Source organism: Bombus vancouverensis, chromosome 7, assembly GCF_051014615.1.
Source record: "Bombus vancouverensis nearcticus chromosome 7, iyBomVanc1_principal, whole genome shotgun sequence".
In the NCBI taxonomy this organism is placed as follows: Eukaryota; Metazoa; Arthropoda; class Insecta; order Hymenoptera; family Apidae; genus Bombus; species Bombus vancouverensis.
The window spans coordinates 9681439-9697265 of NC_134917.1; the positions used below are offsets into that span (position 1 = coordinate 9681439).

General features: G+C 30.8%; 1 protein-coding gene across 6 annotated transcripts in view; it reads left to right on the top strand.

The window, feature by feature from the left end:
• cnc (NFE2 like bZIP transcription factor cap-n-collar) overlaps nucleotides 1-15376 on the top strand; it is a 111738-nt gene extending 96362 nt beyond the window's left edge. For all 6 annotated transcript variants that reach the window (XM_033338672.2, XM_076620096.1, XM_033338671.2 and 3 more), the window contains exons 8-13: nucleotides 11263-11551; nucleotides 11920-12068; nucleotides 12168-12344; nucleotides 12522-12620; nucleotides 12829-13193; nucleotides 13327-15376. In XM_033338672.2, coding sequence (XP_033194563.1) covers nucleotides 11263-11551; nucleotides 11920-12068; nucleotides 12168-12344; nucleotides 12522-12620; nucleotides 12829-13193; nucleotides 13327-13494 — 1247 coding nt within the window. In that variant the 3' untranslated portion in view covers nucleotides 13495-15376. The remainder of the gene's footprint in view (nucleotides 1-11262; nucleotides 11552-11919; nucleotides 12069-12167; nucleotides 12345-12521; nucleotides 12621-12828; nucleotides 13194-13326) is intronic.
• The last annotated feature ends 451 nt before the right edge of the window (nucleotides 15377-15827 follow it).

Here is a 15827-nt window from a genome sequence, read left to right on the forward strand (position 1 = left end):
ATTTTCTTTCTGTATAATAATTTTCTGATTACTCCAGAAACGTCATATTATACATTACATCTATCTTTGAATAATTATCTGATTAAAGTGCTCTAGAATATTAATATCTATAAATGACGCGCACTTATGCAAATGTTAAATTTGTAATCACGCGAATTGAATATCAAATAAAGTCACGGTTCCGTTACATGATTCAGTAAAATTTATTTTTGTCTATAGTAACAACCAGTTGCTCAAGATAGAATAAAATCTCAGTAATGCGCAGCAATTTAACATTATAAATAAATAACTATATAGTATTACGTGCTCATAATTCGCATTCTTTAATTTTCGTGAAACTGTGTTTTTCGACAGCGAAAAGAATTTACCTGCTAATTTATAATTTGCTCCCATAAATAGTTTTTGTATTTATTGATATAATAAATCTTACAATAGAAGGTCCGTGGTGTGTACAATCTGTTTGTCGTTGTTGCTCTTGCTACAACTTACGGGAGATTACAATTCAGGAGAATTGTTCAGTTTCATAGCCGCATTAGTACAATATTGGTCTTATGAACGTATATCGATCGATTTGTAACATCGAAATAGCTTCTAATTTGTGCTTAAATATACCACACATTAACAATTGTAGATATTAATAGTAGCTATTAATATTGTAGATATTAATAGTAGATATTAATAGTAATAATATTAATAGTAACTTAATTATAATTATAGTTGAAATAATCATCTCTCGATCTCAATAGAACATTAATTTTTTGGAATTATTTTCTTTTTTGGAACTTCTACGTGGATACATATTTCGAGTAATTATAAGAAAAGAAGATTGAAACTCGGTAAAATAATATAGCATATATGGAATTTGACCAAAAGTGTGTCAAGAACTGTTAAAAAATATTTGAGACGTCAAGATCTTTGTTGAAAGACGTTTGTCATGAATTGGTAAAGAAGATCTTAATTGTAGAATATGAAACTATAATGTCTCGCGTGACATCATTCCAGTCCCAATTCTCAGAGATCTTTGTTTACTCAGAACAACTCATTTATGCAGCGGTTGTCAAATTTATGCTAAGTTAGAAATTATATGTATCAAGAAGTATATATCGAGTATTACAAATGTAAAATTAACTTGTTTGTAATAATTCATCTCAGTCTGCAACAGATATATAGTTAAATATTCTTCTACTAAATTTATTATTGCATTTAATAGAAAACGACGTAGAGATATTTTTATATACTCAGTCAATATGAATGAATGATAAAAATTAGTATGTTTATGCGTTAGTGATCCTTTGCAAAGTAGAATTATAATTTAGGGTAATTTTTTTCGGGAAATTTATAGGTCATTTATAAATAACGAAAAGAATTATTTTGAATGGAATTATAAACATTATTTAATCACGAAGAAGAAACCTAATTTTTCCAATCACTTAGTAGAGAATAAATTCTTCGTTAACATTTTTTAATACTACTACGCTTGACTATGTTTGACGATTTCAACTAACTATAATGCAAATGGCTTTTATATAACAGATAACTGACTTCAAAGCAAATGAATTTTATATAAAAATTGAACTTTGTTAATTTTTTTATTATCTTCATCGTGAATTTCAATAAATAGGGAAAAATCCTTAAAAATCATGTGGCGAAAATAATTTTATACTTTGTGCTTGCAAGACAATCAGAAACCATATTTTTCTTGAACGCTTTAATCTTGCTCTCATTAGAAATATCTTGATTTTGTCTTATTTTATCGTTAATTTCATGAATAAGATATCGCACAAAGGCAATGAAATTTAATGTTTATAATCTTCATTAGATAACATATGTGGACTAGACAATTGTGAACAAAAGCAAACATGATTCTAATCATGGATTTACATCGCGAGAACTTGAATAGCATAAATACGTATATATATATATATATATATATATATATATATATATATATATATATATATATACGCATGTATTCTTATATTGCAAAGTTAAGTATTGCCTAGTTAATGATCCAGTATTAAGATAGATATTAATGAAAAATACAATTGTTAAAAATACCGGATGTTCGATTTTAATGTTCATTTAATACTATAAGCTAGAAAAATTTGCCGAATGTCCAGCTGGACAAATTGTAAAGTATAAATTTAAAAAAAAATTTAATACTATATTGAATTCATTTGCACAATTATTGTAGTTCCACGAAATTTAATTTTCTCATTAGTTAACTTCATCAAAAGAACAAAGTACTCTACTTGCTATGTAGATATCTCACGTCTTACTTACATGATCTCTTTTTATGTTTCAATAAAAAATTGCACTGTAGTTAGGTTATTCTATTATATAATATAACAACGTTCGAGATACTAACATTTACTTTGCAAATTTCCTTTTCTTCTCCCTTTCGTTTTTTCCTTATCCCTCTTTTATTAGTTTGCTATGATACGTACTGGTATGGTATTCATTTACGACTACAAAGAATCCTCGTACCAATTATATATATATATATATATATATATTAATAGAGTATTTGAATCATAGTTGTTTGAATAATTTATTTAGAATCACTAATACAATTTTAGAATGGAAATACGATTAAGAGTTTTATGACGATACTGACAGTATTAATTGGTATTTACTGTATCATCGCTGACTAAAATCTTATCTTTAATCATGATTTTACGCGTTCCAGTTGATAACCAAACTGCAACTTCATACATATCGTTTATTCAATCTGCAATTGGATCGACGACACATGGACAGAGGAACACATTTCTAGTAATTATATCGTATTACTGATATTACAAGTGTTTTTAAACATTGAGTTAAACGTCTTTAAATTCTATCAAGGAAAAATTACTATGAAATCGTCTACGTGCAAAACATTTTTTCCCAATCAAAAATATGTACGTTTTTACACTACGATTTCTGTTATATGTTTAGAAAGCTTAATATCTTTGTCTCTTTTTTTAGAAGTGTTCCTTTCGTTATAAATATTCATTATTATATGAAATCTTTGTATTTTGTATTTCGCAAATTTGAACGCTTAATATACCCATAGAAGTTCGTTTCAGTATGTATTTCGCGGGATATTTTGAAATTTCATTAGCGTCGCAATGAAATGCCAGGTATCGTGTTTATATCGGTGAAGTTTGAAAAAATAAAAATTAGAAAGTGTACATGGAAATTAGAAGATAGTTATTGCAAACATATTTCACAGGAGCCATCAAAGTATTTGATCAATAAGTTATCCATTTTACATTAATAAGCTTCCTTGTATTTAGTGAAAACAACTTTTCCACTAATTACAATCGTTGCAAAAATACCATTGTATACTTTATGAAAGAGTCGTTTTTATTTAAAGTACAATATCATATAAAGTACAAATAACACAGCTCTTAATCGTCTTGCATTAAACGCACTAATTTTGTAGTGAAATTATGTAGTATTTTGTTTTATTAAAACCAACTCTATTTTGTTTTATTAAAACTAACTTCTAATTTCCGCCTTAGATCAACCTTACCAACATAAGCGTAATAGCCATGTGTTATTGCAGCATTAATAACGTTTCAAAAAGTTTTTTTTCATGTAATATGGCCATACAAATTTTTCTGCGATAACGCATTCATCAAATACTTTCATGATTCATCATACGTGCTTGTTAAAAAATCATTTATTATTTGAAATAATCGTAATTACTATAAAATTAATAACTCCCGCGTAATGAACAATTTCAGTGATTCTTAACGAGAAGATACAGCTTGATTTAAATGATCCTTCGAAAGTGTATCTGTTCATGCTACATCGTACGATTTATTGTGCAGTTATATGTGATAACGTTCTGGTCATTTCTTCAAGCCTATCTCTCTCTCTCTCTCTCTCTCTCTTCCTGCTTTTTATTTTAAATTACAAATATCGTCGTCAATGGTAGGTCGTCGATTCGACATTATTATGTTGATATCGCGAATGGTTATCGGCTGGAGGACAAACCGCTATAAAACGTTGTGAAGCGCTGTCGTTCTAATTTCGTAATATTGTTTTCTTTACACATTCCACATGACATACTCGGCTAACTAGCATACGGCTATTGAATTTAGCTCGATATTTACGATAACAAGCGTTGGCTATTTGCTTTTCGAGCTTGTCACGTGTCACGTGTATTACACAGGTGTGTCGTCTTTTTCTTCTCTGTCTTACAGTCACGCTTCTATTTGCACGCATAAATTTGCGCTTGTATCGTGATTAATTAACACTTGAACGCCGATGAAGTGTTTTGCAACTTTTGCCAAACGTGCGCCGTTCCCTCTCCGTACATTAAACTATCGTTTCAAATTATTTTCCATTCAGTCATCGCGCGTACTCATCGTCTTCTGTGTACTCGTATTTCATGCGTTTATCTTCGAAAAAATTGTATCGCCTACGGATTGAAATATCGATAATTGTAACGAAATCTCAGGAAAACCGTGTAATAAGTATCGTTTGACGTAAACATAGCATTAAAAACAAAAACATTGTAGCGTCACCCAAAATCAAGTCGGAAACTACCGCTATTAATAGTTACGTGCGCGACCGCATGTGCTTTATTATCACTTGGCGAGGTTTGCGAACAGATATCGCATCCATATTTGAGATGCTTAGTCACGCGACCTCGGTTATTCGAAAGGCTTCTCCTCTATTTAGTTCGCTACAGATGAATTTTGAGAGTACAGGTCTGTGCAAAGTGCATCTCGTAACAGCGAAGGAAGAATGTTTCTCGTAGGTAATGAACTTTCTTAAAAAACGATTTCTGAACGATTCCCCTGAAACGTTATCGTTCGTACGATAAGATACTTGATATCTTGATAGACTATTTAGATATTAAGGGGAATGCACACAGACACACATATATATATATATTTACTTGAAAAAAAAATTGTCGTGTCATGCCTGGAGCCTGGCAACGTAAATTATTACGAGCGCTCTTTATTATTATATTATTCCGTTATAAAAATATTTTGCAGCCTTACTTCATGAGACAGCAATTTGGTGATCGTCATTTATCCTTGACAATTTTAAGATGACGCAGATGGCTACGAATGAATGTTACAGCAGTTAGATGTAAACGATAAAACGTAAAATTGTCGCATGTGCTGTTTTAATGTCGTATAGTTGGGCTGTAGGAAGCGTAAATGTGTCCCGTTTTAATTAGATTCGACGAGCCTATTCTTTCTTTCCAGCGTAATAACACCTGGCATAAAAAAAGAACGCTTTCTGTGTTTTTAACGTCCGTGTAAAACAGCAGGATATGCAAAACAAAAGGGATAATTACGTACACGCGGCAGATAAGTTTGCAAAACTACACCCACGAACAGCGGTGAAAGTACGAATGACTGTCGGCTGCATACTTATGTAGTTACGTTTCCTTACACTGTTATATCGCGTGATTACGATAGACGAACATTTGCACTATATGTGGGCAAGACGCACGTTAATTGCGCTGATTGATGATCATTTCCATGGAATTGCGGAAAATTTTATTGTAATAAATCGTATAAATCGATGGTGTCACATTAAATGTTAAATACAAATTCTTTCTCTAAATTTGTTTAATTTTGTTACTGACGTCGTTGGATTCTAATGTCGCAAATAGCTCAATTTGCTGTTTAATATATAAAATAAATATTAATTGAAATGAATTACATAAGTAAGATCGTCCCAAATTAAAAGTTTTATTCAAGTTCTTTCTTTGTTAATGTTACTAACACGTTTCTTCTTTCTTCAATTTTCAATTTTAATATGCAAATCGCTATACTCGGAATACAATTCGTTCCGTTTATTTATCAAAATTAATGAGTAACTGTATGTCGTAAAATCGCGCCATTATATAGATACTGGAATTGCATTTGCGCGTACGTCAATTAAGCAGCAATATTTACTGCAACTTCAATTTTTCGCGTTTCTTTTATGTTGCTGTTAATATCTCGAAGACGTTATCAGTAATACTATGTTTTCTCGCGCGCATTTAATTATAACGAGAGAAGTGAAAGAATGTGATTTTTACGAATAAAAAGAAACGTGACTTTTAGTCTGGAAAATTTTATATCGCATAAGAAGATACAACCGCTTTCAAGACAGCCTATTATGTCATTGATAAAATTAGAAGTAACGTAGTAACATGAAAAGTCGATACGTATGATAAACAACTTTTTTATTTCTTCTAATTGTGTTCATCGTTCTACTGAAATTAGCGTTTTGTTAAATTTCATAACATATAGGACGCATCATAAATTTTCATCTTAAAACGTTGTTATTTATTTATCAGCTTTGATTGCACTCGAGATTATATCCTACAGCAACATATCGTATGATATTCCCAATCAATTTCTGTCTTTCTCGGTTACTTGTTATCTCACTTCGTATAGTAAAAATACAACGTTAATATCAATAAAAACTTGATTTATCAATTAAATTTGTATGCCATACCTAGAAACGATTCCATTCGTTTTATTCGACAGAGCGTGGCACGTAACGTATCACAAGGAAGTTTCCCACTTTTTTAGAATACAAGGGTTTATCAGAAAGGACTCTAAAGTCCAATCATAGCGAAGCGGTATAAACGATAAAATATGTTTGCGACCGCGCTAAAATGAACTTGTTTTTAGCAAGGTCAGTTCTCTACTATTTCCTTGATAGCAATGGAACACGAAAAAGAGAAAAATGAGATATTTGTAATTAAATTGTTCTATGCTACTGATACGCACGAGAGGAATTGTAACTGTTTCTCCTTACAAATATATCTTGCCATGTATGATATAAATATATTATATGGATACGTGTGTTATACGGAACATTTTGAAATTTTATCAGTACTGAATGAAACTCGACTATCATAGTAGTCGTATTGGTAAAATTTGAAACAAATCTGAAAATATACACAAAAGCTACAGTATAGTTAGCGAAAGTATATGTTTCACAGAGACGAGCAAAGTATCTAAACAGTCAAATTATTTATTATATTAATAAGCTTCGATGGTCTCAGCAAGACCATTTTCATCGCTTGTTATTATATAGTTAAGATTGTTGTTCGTATCGTATAGTAATTTTTTACTTACAGTAAATGTCTTGTAACATCTGTATACATTTTCAGACCGGTTCCTTAAACCGATACAATCCTGACAGTACCAGTGAAACTTCAAAATGTTTCATATATTATAATAAACGCATAAAAAGTTTCTAAGGTAAATAACGAAATACTTCGGTGATAGTAACGTGAAAATGTAGTAAAACTATCGCTTTGTTTCTATGATAAGTAAATAGATTACAATAGTGTTATATACATGACAATTGCTATCGTTCCTTGACATAGTATTTTTAAAACGTGTAGCTAGATGACTTAACAGATTAACATGAACATACGCTAAGTTACTGATCGATGAACGAATTGTCCAAGGGTACGCAAAGTTGACTATATGACGAATCGGTGGACACGCGACGTAGCCGTACGACGTCGCTCCCACCGTCGTCGGTGTCCGTCCAATGCCGAAGTGAAAAGTGACGCTAGTCACCAGCCTCTTGAAGCGAGTGGTGACGCCCCGCGCCGGGTCAGCCTCTCGGCTACGCGCCACCAACTAAAATACTGTAGTTATGTTTACGCTGCGTTCGCGATCGAATGCCTATCTAACATATCTCGTGATGTCGCGGTAATCGTACGAGTCTAGACGGGCATAATGTGTTCTCCGAGGAGAAATCATTGGCCATGATAGATTCCCGTCTGTGTGCATCTCATTAACGATGAACTATGATTCCGTGAATCTATAATAAAGTTTTTTTTAATGACTCGTATCAAATTTTGCATAATCATGCGGTTGTGTGACAGTTTGTGATTCATTAAGTGTTCACTTTTATTTTAATTCATTAAAATGTGTCGATATAGTGAACAATATCGAATTCGATATTATTGAACGACAGAAGTGATTATCGATTGAAACATAGTGAATCGTATCGACGAACAAACGGATTCTTAATCGCAAGAATCTAAACTTGAGTTGATAACTGTATCTTTGTCCTTAGCACCGAGCCATTGTTGAATTGCGTGTAAAGAAAGGGGGACACGGTGTAGATATATTTGTGTTTATCTCGGCGCGATTAATATGCACCAGCAGGAGGTAGATTCAATATGCCGCGGAAGATTGTTGTGAAAGAGAGAAAGGAACATCTGGTAAAGTAAAGGTGCTAAAGAGCTGGTTACTACGAGAAAACACATTTACGCCGGCGACGTTCTCGAACATGTACTCCTACACGTATTGTACCGTTTACTGTACCTTGAAAATTCTTGAGATATAGTACCGGTTTATACGTAGATACGTCTAAAGCGAAACGACCGATCAATCGAAGAGAAGGATATATAGTGAGGATATTCTGCTGATGTTAAAGCGTATCGATCGAAAACATTGATTTTTGGATTAAGCTCTTCTAGAGCTTAAATGGCGACTATGGGAGTTATCGTATATATACCACGTAGGTAATTTTTTCCCGAGAATGAGTAATATTTAAATGTATGCATTTGACGTCGACTCATGCTCGACTTATCGGTGATCGGCAAAATAATATCGTATTTTCATATTTCACGCGCTAGGGTCTTACTTCGTTGTAGACCCTGTCTCGTTAAAGTTGAACTATGCAAATTCCTATTGTTTACATTTTTGGCGTCCCGATTATAGTATGTTTATTTAAGCCGATTTACGATGGAAAATGTAAGAAGTTATAAATAATGTTCGAGACTGCTTGATTTTGTCGTAAGAAGGAAGAGAGAAACGTAATATGCGCGAGCTTTGGAATTCGTATATATAGTTAGGTATATACATAGTTCACAATGTGCAGAGTATATCACGTGTTTGATATGCCATCGACCTACATGTACTCTGGATTAACTCTGTGACCAGCATTGAATCTATTGAACTCAAATAGCGTTCGACTTAAGCACTTAAGCGATACTTAAAGACTGAAATTACGTGCTTCTTGAATAAGAATGATGTTATATCATGATACGTTTCTCATTTATAGGTTCCATTGAAAAGTGAATTCGTTAGTCTGATAGCTTATCGCTGAGATCGAAAGTGCTGAGTCACAACAATTTAACGATTTACTCTGTGCATTCTTACTATATTTTTTCTTCTTGCACCTCATATTTTTTCATGCTTACATCGCTATATATAACGGATAGTCTGTTATTGAATATACTTCAGCGCATTAAATGAAAAATGATAAATAACAAAATTCGAACGAGTATAACAAACCTAGTCTGAACCATTAAGTCATACTACATATATGTATCGTTTCATGTATGTTAATAGTGCTCGCTTAATACAGCACATATTTAATGGATATTTTTAGACAGACTTAATAACTTTTAAATATAATTTAATTGTTGTGCTCAAAGTTATCCGTTTACTGAAAATGCTTTAATTGAAATTTAATTAAATGCGTTTTATAAAATCGCTTTAATTGAAAGCATTAATTCTCTTTTTTGTGCTAAAGTTTCAAATGCAATGTACGTATATAGCACGTATAGTAGTTAAATATATAATAATATATATAATATAATTATATAAATAAAATGTATAATAATAATATATATATAGATATTATGCAGCTAACATACAACTAATCGAATGTTAAATCGCACAGACATTTCACCTATTCGTTGGTAATGTGAAACCATTATTATCCCTCGCAGTATAATTTACATATTTCTTCTTGAGGCAAACAAACTTACTTGAGAAACTTGCATCAATAAGTACAATGTATTGAAAAAATCAACAGTTTAAAAATATATCATAGCTCTTATCTGAGATACGTATATAGTCGTTAGTATAGTGAGGAGTAAAAAAAAAAGAAATGGTAATAAAGCATTGTATTTCTTTTCGCAAAATTAGTTGATAAGAACGAATGAAACTTGATCTTAGTCACGTACGATTCTGTTGCAGCTGAATGTGCTGAATGTTTCTAAGAAACGCGGTATCACTGTACCAGCGCATCTTAATCTCTTTGAATGCAACGTTCCTGAGTTAATTTCTTGTCATATATCCGGCATGGATTCTACAGCCGATATTGACTTCTTTTTTAAATTTTTATCTTTTTCGCAATATGTTATTCTCCGATAAACTTGTCAAGTTGTGTTTATTTTGTATATCTATATACGTATGTATATTTGATAAAATTTACTAGTTATCTTATGTTTAAATTATTGATTCATACATATATCTGGTATTGGTAATATCCTTTATTCGTTCAATAAATATGTAGAATATGTTTCGATAAGTTCATTCTAAATTAAACTAGGGTAAGTAGAGTCGATAACACGTGAAATAAACATATTCTTATACATATTTCTTTCGTTTATCGTATAATTCTTTTACGATTTCTTGATTTTATCTTAAAGATATAGCGCATATTAATAGGCATGGTTGATCAAGAAGTAATCCACGCGACCAATAGACCTTGAGCTTGAGCCTTCCTCTTCTTACGGCATGTGTATTTTCACACTGTTCGTTAAATGAAATATATACATGCACTGTTTGTCAAGTAATTATTTAATAAAATCATGCGAATGTTTCTTATTACACACGACTGATTCACTTGCACCATAACTTGACAACTTTAGTAAAAATAAATATTATTTCTACAAAAATAATTACACACAATGAGTAACTTATAAAAATGTACTATTACAAATTTAATACTCTATCATTTCATGTATTTTAATAGTGCTCGCTTAATACAATACATATTTCAGTGGATATTTTAAGACAGAATTAATACTTCTTAAATATAATTTAATTGTTGTGGATGACGCTTAAAATTATCCGTTTACTGAAAATGTCGTAATATAAAACCGCTTTAATTAAAAGAATTAACTCTTTTATTTGTGCTAAAATTTCGAATGCAATGTACGTATATAGTACACTTTTTCACAATTATTGACGTATCTATAGACTTCATTGCTAAGCAAAATTGTAAGTCAAGTAAATAAGGAAATGCAAGATCATTTCATAAAATCGCCTTTTCGTATTATCATATACATATATCATTTCACAAAGTAGTCTTTATTTTCATATTTGTCCGTATTTATATTTTTGCCTTAATTCTCTCTCTCTCTCTCTCTGGTTCTACAAAAATCCTTTATTAGATAAATTTAATTATAGTTATATGATTTATATTATAACTTAAATTACATTAATATAATATATAATGATAACATATTATTATTAAAATAAAATGTTACAGGCATGTATACCATGCGCATGCTAGATAATGGTAACAACAACGCTTCTGGTCCAACGGGAGCAGCAGCCTTGTCAGGAGTTCAGACAGCTGGTGGTACAACCTCTTCGGCAACAGGAGTTACGACACTTCCGGGTGTAACAGACGAAAGGATGGATGCATCCAGTGATAGTGCTGTCAGCAGCATGGGCAGCGAACGTGTACCATCCCTTTCGGATGGCGAGTGGATGGAAACTGGATCTAATTCTAGCCATACACAAGCTGATTCTCATTATACTATGGATTATGCTAGGTGATTAAATTATATTGAAATAATGAAACAATTTCAATAGAATGTTATTTACCAATCGGACAAATTGATAAGTAATTCCTATATTTTGTATTGCAATCTCGCTTCCTGTTCGAATTAACGTTATCACTGAAATGTTTATTAAATGCTCTTACATAATAAAACCAAGATGGTAATGAAACAAATAATGTTTTGCAATATAATTTTACAAATTACAATAATTAATAATTAGTCATGTAAGATACGACTGTCGCAAGTTACAGTTTTTCTAAGACTATATAATTTTGTCGATAAATGAAAGTAAATGACGTAAATTATAAATCATAATATTAATAATGTTTATGTAATTATATTAGTCATTTTGTTATTAGCAAATACCGCATGTCATACGACTGCAGCTATTCCGTTTCTGGAAGGAATGCTGGTTCTCCAAGATGTCAAACAGAGCGTACAATGCCTCCAGTTGCTCAAAAAAAACATCAGATGTTTGCAAAACGATACTTCCAGGAACAAGGAACTGGTTAGTTTATATATATATATATATAAACAATCGATACAATGTGGCATCGTATGTAATTAAGATTTAATGGATTTTACATCTATTTTTCATACATGGCAGGTTCGCCTCTCGGAGCTACAGCACATCCTACCACTCCAATGAAATATGAATATGAATCGCACACAGTCGGTGCTGGGGCACCAGGAAATGCCTATTCTGGCCCGATCGAGGGTGCAGCCGGGCCTCAACCTGAAATAAAATATAGTTGTAGTGTAGATTTCAGTCGTCATCAATCAGGTAAAACTGACCTCTTAGCTTCTGAATATTTATATCAAACAGATATTTCTTAGCTTTACCTTACAGAACTCTAAGACGATAAAATATTTTAAATAAAATGTATTATGTATTATTTAAGTAAGCGAGATGTGTCAGGTATTAAGCATAATAATACTTGCTTCTTTTTTATATCATCAGGACGTTCAGCTATAGAACACGTTCATCATAATCACACGTACCATTTACCTGCAGAAAGTTCCGGATCTCTTCAACGTCCAGTTTCTCGTGACAAAAAAGGTGAACTGTATAGATCAAACTGGCAACATGATTGTTGCATACTTTAATAATATTATAATGTAATAATACTATATTATTAACTTCAATAATTAAAAAATATTATTAAAAATATTAATAATATTAATAACATTATAATATACTTTAATAATATGTAATATTTATAATTCAATAGTATTACATTTGTAATCTTCGTTAATGTCTTTTTTAGTACGTAAAAGTGATAGCGAGGAACACCTAACTAGAGATGAGAAAAGAGCAAGGGCGTTGAATGTCCCTATTCCGGTGAATGATATTATTAATCTACCAATGGACGAATTTAACGAACGTCTTAGTAAATATGATCTCAGCGAAGCACAATTGTCTTTGATACGTGACATTAGAAGACGGGGCAAGAACAAAGTTGCCGCCCAAAACTGTCGCAAGCGTAAGCTAGATCAAATCATTAGTCTTGCTGACGAAGTAAAGGAGATGAGAGACCGCAAGATGAGGCTTATTCGTGAACGAGAATTCATGCTTATTGAAAGACAACGTGTAAAAGACAAATTTAGTCAACTTTACCGTCATGTATTTCAAGTTAGTATATTCTATTAGTTATTTATTTTGCAAATAAATTGGAAATTCGGCTTGTAAATAATATAAGTTAATAATTGGATGTAATATTATTCGTATATTAAAATTAAAAACAACTTTACCATTTAATTTACAGTCCTTGCGCGACCCTGATGGCAATCAATATCATCCTTACGAATACAGTCTTCAACAGTCTGCTGATGGAAATGTGTTGTTAGTGCCAAGGAACCAGACAAATCCTCACCATCCACGTCCTACAACAATGGAACCAAAAACAAAACCTGATCCTGAACATAAGGAATGAAATTATCAAGAAATCACGTTTTAAAACGTTTGGAAAGAGAAACTCTATTTTCTTCATATACCGGCTGCACTTTTGCAAAACGAACGTAAAGGCGGTGCTGAGATAAAAATTACTTACAATTTTAAATACCACAATGACGAGTTTGCGTAGAAAGCTTATTGCTTAATACTGATATATTTCACACATGTTCAAATAAATGAAAAAATTTTTCAAAAGTTTTGCAGAAACTCACATTGAGTCTCACATTTCTTTACAACTGAAGAATAATCATCAAACGTAAGAAATGTCGATTGTACATATAGTTATATAGCATAAATAAACCAATAAACAATATAAATAGAAAAAAAGTAGACAACATTTATAAAAGTCTGCGTTATATTTCTTAATGTAAAATTTTTATTTATTATTTTAAACAACTATATCATTATGAATTGATTTACAATCACGAGCTCATTTAAAAAAAAAAGAATCATATTATAAAATTTTTTAAGTGTCACTTTTTTTCTATTCAAATTCAAGGGAACAGTATAATAATAATCCAATTAAAATAATTTTCTTACAATTCTCTTTTGTTATTTTTATAACACAAGTGTGTTTTAATCCTAAATGCATGTATATGTACATGTATGTTTTTTACGCACCGTGGGTATGTTACATATACATATAGTGAGTATATTACATATACTTACATTTTTATGAAGAGGATTTAACGCGTTTCGATGCAGTTGTTTCAGTTATGAATATATATACATATGATATATATTTGATATATAACTGACGTAGGTGTTAACTATCTACGATCACATCGAAATATGATTATTCAACATAATTCGTGTCTATTAAATTAAATCACTTTCAAAATTATATAAACTTGCCAAACTTCATAAATATTTGCATATTTTGGTAGGAATAAAAAAGGGAGTTACATTGAGTTTGTTATACATAACTCAATGGGGAAGAGATAAAATATATCTGCACAAATATGCAATGCTAGGGAAATAAACATTTGTTGGACAACATATTTATAATTTGCAATGATAAAAAACAGGAATGCAAAATTAAACTTGCATTTATTAAATTGGAAATTAAATGGAAGGAACGATTTAAATAATAAACAATGTGTGTTAAAGCATCGAATAATATATATTGTTCTATGAACTGTTTAGTGTTCTGTACAGTAAACTGCTCCAAAAATGTTAAATTTCAGTCCGTTCAAATGAAATATTAACGATAAATTGTAATATAAAGTGGGGAGATATCTAGTAATTAATGTGACTATGTGGATACTTTTAACGCAACGTATTGTACTGCTACAATATTAATAATAGTATTGTTTGAAACATGAATGAAAACATAACAAATACACATATTTTTATAAAGTAAGGGACGAATAAAGTTTAGGTATTTCACATTTGTCTTTGTATATATATATTAATATAGTTAGAATAATTTTCTATAAATATTATACATATATAAATATCGAACATATGTATTTATGTATATACATGTATATGTATAAATACATATATGCAGAGTAATAATTGAGATATATGTTATAAGATTAAAAGCGAAAAAGAACTACTGTTTACGCCGACAATTTATAATAGTCATGTCTTTATTAACATTTACATACACAGTTGTATTTATATTATTGGGTGTAGGCTGCCTTTACGTACTGTATTTAGCGAGTGGAGATCACGTTGTTAAGAATTGCTGCAAAAAGAATAATTTACAATTACTCTGTTCGTGAATTGTACAAACGAACTAGATTTATACACCTCAATTCCATCTGATCACATTGTCATTTTAAGATCTCCTATGTCATTAAATTTCTATATTGTATAAATAAAGCTGAATAAACCTTTGGGGAAATTACTGTATACATTTTAATATAATATGTGCATGATACTTGTCCATCTTCATGCTATTTATGAAAAATTAAGAATTTAAAAATAAAAATGAAACTGTGAAAGCTGTTACCCATGTAATTATAATGCTGATAAACAAAAATAATTTTTATAATAAAAATATTACATAATATATTTCTATATGCAAAAGTAACATAGATTTTTTAATATGAACAAAAGTTGAAATTTTAAATGAAGTTACAGTGTTATAGACCAAAAATATTCAGGATAGTCTGATATATCATTTTGCAAAACCTAATTTTGCCTAATACTATTTTATTTCTTTGGCTCTTTGCAATATATTTCTCTATGAATAAGAATAAATAAGCTCTGCAATATATTTGCAAAAAATTATAATATTTATTGTTCATATATATTACATGTGATGCTAGAAAGCATACTAGAATAGTCATATAATACGTAAGT